This window comes from Otolemur garnettii, unplaced genomic scaffold (assembly GCF_000181295.1).
Source record: "Otolemur garnettii isolate 467f Iridium unplaced genomic scaffold, OtoGar3 scaffold00128, whole genome shotgun sequence".
Lineage (NCBI taxonomy): Eukaryota > Metazoa > Chordata > Mammalia > Primates > Galagidae > Otolemur > Otolemur garnettii.
This window is the reverse complement of record NW_003852523.1, coordinates 4,165,959-4,170,623: the sequence shown is the minus strand read 5'-3', so window position 1 is coordinate 4,170,623 and position 4,665 is coordinate 4,165,959. Positions and strand designations below refer to the sequence as shown.

The 4,665-nt window shown below is 46.8% G+C and overlaps 1 protein-coding gene across 1 annotated transcript in view; it reads left to right on the top strand.

Moving 5' to 3' along the window:
* The window catches only part of SUMO3 (small ubiquitin-like modifier 3), an 11,533-nt gene extending 7,360 nt beyond the window's left edge, over positions 1 to 4,173 (top strand). Inside the window, exons 3-4 of the mRNA XM_012810324.2 lie at positions 662 to 733; positions 2,779 to 4,173. Of these exons, the coding sequence (XP_012665778.1) occupies positions 662 to 733; positions 2,779 to 2,916 (210 nt within the window). The 3' untranslated portion in view covers positions 2,917 to 4,173. The remainder of the gene's footprint in view (positions 1 to 661; positions 734 to 2,778) is intronic.
* The last annotated feature ends 492 nt before the right edge of the window (positions 4,174 to 4,665 follow it).

The following is a 4,665-nucleotide window of genomic DNA, read 5'->3' as shown; positions in this document are numbered from 1 at the left end:
GGCTGGGGATTCGAACCCGCCACCTTAGGTATATGTGGCTGGCGCCTTAGCCGCTTGAGCCACGGGTGCCGAGCCTCTTATTTTATTTTATTTTATTTGAGACAGTCTCACTTTGTTGTCCTGGGTAGAGTGCTGTGGCATCACAGCTCATAGCAACCTCCAACTCCTGGGCTCAACTCCTGCCTCAGCCTCAGCTAGGACTACAGGTGCCCACCACAACACCTGGCTAGTTTTTCTATTTTTAATAGAGATGGGGTCTTGCTTTTGCTCAGGTTGGTCTCCAACTCCTGAGCTTGAATGATCTTCCTGTCTTGGCCTCCCTGAGTGCTGGGATTACAGGTGTGAGCCACTGAGCCTAGCCTCTCAGAAGTATCTAGGGGGCGTGGAAGTGCCAACAGTGTGGCAGTTCTGCTTGGCTTCTGGAAGAAAACAAGAAGAATGACTCAGGGCAAGTCAGGGCACCAGGGATGAGAAGTTAGAAAGTGATTTCCACAGTGCTGGTGTTGGGTGGTGCCTTGAAGAGATTGTAGGCCACTGGCAAGTCTGTAGAATCTGCTGGATCATAAATTAGAATGCTATTTGGATATAAATATTTGATTTTTTGAATTAAGCTGTGTTATCTGCAAGTATTTAATGGTAATTGTTTTTTTTTTCTTTTCAGGGCTTGTCAATGAGACAGATTAGATTTAGGTTTGATGGGCAACCGATTAATGAAACAGATACTCCAGCACAGGTATGGAAGCTATCATGGTGTGTTTCCAGGGCTGCCTCTGACCTGCACACGAGTAATTGCCATTTGGTGGAATACTCTTACTTGAGAATTGTTGACTGGTGTTCATATAGGATGCTTTACTTTCTCTCAGTGGTTTTAATTAACTTTAAAATTAAAATTTCAAATGTGAAAACTGCTCTATCAGATTCCTCCCTGCTGGGTGCAGGGCCTGCTCACAGCGCGGTTGTGGCCTAAAGCCCCTTTCCATGCACTGTCTGGACACTGAATCTGCAGTTTAGTCATCCAGTAGCTAAATGCCTGGCCCGATTCTTGTGCCCCTCAGCCTTCCTGTACCAGTGAAGGTGAGACTGCACCACCGCCATTGCTGGCAGCCAGCACAGGTGGTTTTTCTTCAGCACTGATCTGCCACACACCAGCTACTGCAGACTGGACTGCTGTGGTAAGCGCACCTTCCTGCAGGGACAAGAGCTTTGGGCTTTCAAGTGTAGAAGACCTTTTAAGTTCCAAGTTGCAGCTCTTACCATTTGTCACCCAGTGCCCTCATGATCCAGGGTCACTTAATCTGTTAGAGTCTTATGTTTGTCTGTAAAATGGATGATACCTGTTTTTCTCCTTTACAAGGTTGTGAGAATTAATTATAATGTTTTGTGAACATATTTTTGTAAAACATTTATTTTAAATATTTAATATTCAGTATATAATAAGTAGCAAAATATTTTTGCAATAAATATTTAATTTCTGGCTACCTTAGGAAGTCATACACTGCTGAGAGTGGCTGGCTCTGGGGGAAAGGGTAGTGAGCAAACAGGCTTGAGCAGGAGCCGCCCCGCCCAGGTGCCTCTGTGGTGGGTGAGGGGCCAAGAGCCTAGCAAGACTGCTCTGTTTCTGAGACCATTCCTGCTCCTGTAGGAATTGAGAGAAGCTTCCTTTGTTCCCAGAAAAGGGTTGGGGGTGACAACTTTGTGCCCACTGTGTCAGGAGAAGCGAGGGGAGCAGGGAGCAGTATCATCTCTGTTGTGGGCTTCAGAGTACTGAGTGCTGGGAATGGCCAGTGGAAGGGCCTTTACTTCAGCAATCCCTTATTGTGGTTCCTTCTTATGGAATCTTTCACTGGCATCGCCCACCCCCTGCACCTGTTAGAAAGTGCTTGGCTCCAGAGTCCTTAGAATGAGGCTACTGATGAGATATTCTAATTAGAATCTGATTTTGTGTAATCTTCAGTAAGAATTTTAGACATTTCAGTTTGTATTTTAGACTCAATTAACATTTTTAGCTTTGGATATTTTTTTTTTCTTTGAGACAAGAGTCTAACTATGTAGCCCTTGGTGGTGGTACAGCTCACAGCAACCTCAAACTTTTTTTTTTTTTAGAAGAGCCTCAAGCTGTCCCCCTGGGTAGAGTGCTGTGGCATCACAGCTCACAGCAACCTCCAACTCCTGGGCTCAAGCGATTCTCCTGCCTCTGCTTCCCAAGTAGCTGGGACTATAGGCACCTGCCACAACACCTGGCTATTTTTGGGTTGCAGCCGTCATTGTTGTTTGGTGGGCCCAGGCTGGATTCAAACTCACCAGCTCAGGTGTATGTGGCCAGTAGTGCCTTAGCAGCTAGAGCTACAGGCGCTGAGCCAGCAACCTCAAACTCTTGGGCTTAAATGATTCTCTTGCCTCAGCCTCCCAAGTAGGTGGGGCTGCAGGTGCCCACCACAATGCCTGGCTATTTTTTTGTTCCACTTGTCACTGTTGCCTAGCTGCCCTAGGCTGGGTTGGAACCATAACCACTGTGCTGCAGGCGCCAAGCCAGCTTTGGATATTCTTTTGAGAGCTTTGTCCAGGGAAATCTGTGAGCCTGTAGGGCTTATTGAGTGCATGAGGACATCTCTGTTCCTGCACACAAGGGTCGGGCCAGAGCAGGGGTGTGGTCAGGCCATGTCTCTGGTGTGGGGAGCTGCTCAGGCACCACTCACACCAGTTAGCACTACCCTTCCTCTGATGAGGGGAGACTAACAAACTCTCGTCTCTCTCTGTCCCTGCCCACCACTGTGACAGCTGGAGATGGAGGATGAAGACACCATCGATGTGTTCCAACAGCAGACAGGAGGCTGGTGGGAGACCAGCTGCCCGCTGGGCATGGCCTCTAAAGGGACCATCCTGCTGGTTGCCCTTCCTTATCCTGCTGTTGAGTAGTGAACATGTGACCATACCAGCCACAGAGGGGTCTGAAGAAGCTCAAGAGCATTCACCAAAATGATTTTCCTCTCTGACATACTTCGAGTGCAACTCAAAACTGTATCTGCGGGGGTGGATCTACAACTTAAATTGGGTCAATCAGAATTGCTATCTTTGTTCGAGAGAAATGAGTTGCAAGTTTTTTGGGGTTTGTTAAGTTTTCATTTTCTTTTTTCCCCCTCTTATAGCATTTTTTACCCCAGATTTGTGGCCTGAATGTTTGCTTTTAGTCCACAGCAGGATCTTGCCCTGGTGCAGGCTGCCCCTCCCTGCCTGATCTGGTCACACTGTGCTGGTGTTTACACCAGTGGGGGTGGGTCAGGTGTGGGCCTGAGAAAGGTGAGGATGGAAGACAAGACTCATTTGCTGTTTGTTGTAGGCACACATTATTAAAATGCTGAATACTGCAGATTTAAACTTTGTCACCATGTGGTAAAGTTGAAGGGAAAATGCTGGACTCCTTCTTAAAAAGTAAAATAATCAGCATCCTTTGGTAATTTGGTCCCATGTGCTCCCAGCTCCTTGAGCATGCCCCTTGCTGTCCCAGGCCCCCACCCCACTCCCCATCAGTGCCTGACAGTCAGTACATGGACAAGGATTGGCACAGCAAAAACTGGCTTTTTCTCTGTTCTGAATATAGAAGAAAACAATCCGCATATCCTATGTGGTGATGGTGTTGTGACGTCTGGTTTCTTTTAAGTATTTGCTTTTGCTGAGTAATTATGGTCTATACATAAACAAGTCAGATTAAGTATTGCTGGATTTTCAGTTACATTGTGGTGTAAAAGAGCTACTTCAAAGTATGGTTTCAGACAAACCCAGGGAAGATGACTTCGCGCTCTGCTCTCTTCCCGTGTGTTTGTGCTGTGTTGCTCTCCAAGTATGTATTGAACTTACGCATTATTGTGGTGATTCCAGTTCTGTGGAACATTTGGGGATCTATACCAACTAGAAACGTTTGTAGCTCTGCCTGTCGTTGTTCCGTAAGGATTCACTGACGCCTGGTGGCCACGCTGCCTTTTTTATAGTCACCTGAACAGCGACCCATCATCTCTTGCTTGCTTGAAATCTTTCTGAAAGTGCTCTCATTTCTTTTGTTTTGCTGTATGGGCTTGGGTGGGGTGTTTGTTAGCGCTATTGTGTTTATTCACCAATTTGTACATTATCTGTTATCCTTTACTACTGTCAACAGTAAATATAGTTTGGTATTCTGTCTCTTGGCTTGTATTAAACTCTGCATTAGAAGGTTAGTGCATACCATCACAATTCAGTGTCTGTACTGACGATTCAGCAAGGCCCTTAAGAAGCTGAATACAGGCTTGGTGCCTGTGGCTCAAGCGGCTAAGGTGCCAGCCACATACACCTGAGCTGGCGGGTTTGAATCCAGCCCGGGCCTGTCAAACAACGACAGCGGCAACCAAAAAATAGCCAGGCATTGTGGCAGGTGCCTATAGTCCCAGCTACTTGGGAGGTGGAGGCAGGAGAATTGCATAAGCCTAGGAGTTGGAGGTTGCTGTGAGCTGTGATGCCACAGCACTCTACCCAGGGTGATGGCTTGAGACTCTGTTTCCAAAAAAAAAAAAAAAAACTGAATATAGTTTCAAACCCAGCCTGGGCCTGCTAAATAACAATGACAACTGCAACAAAAAAAAGCCGGCCGTTGTGGTGGGCATCTGTAGTCCCAGCTACCTGGGAGGCTGAGGCAAG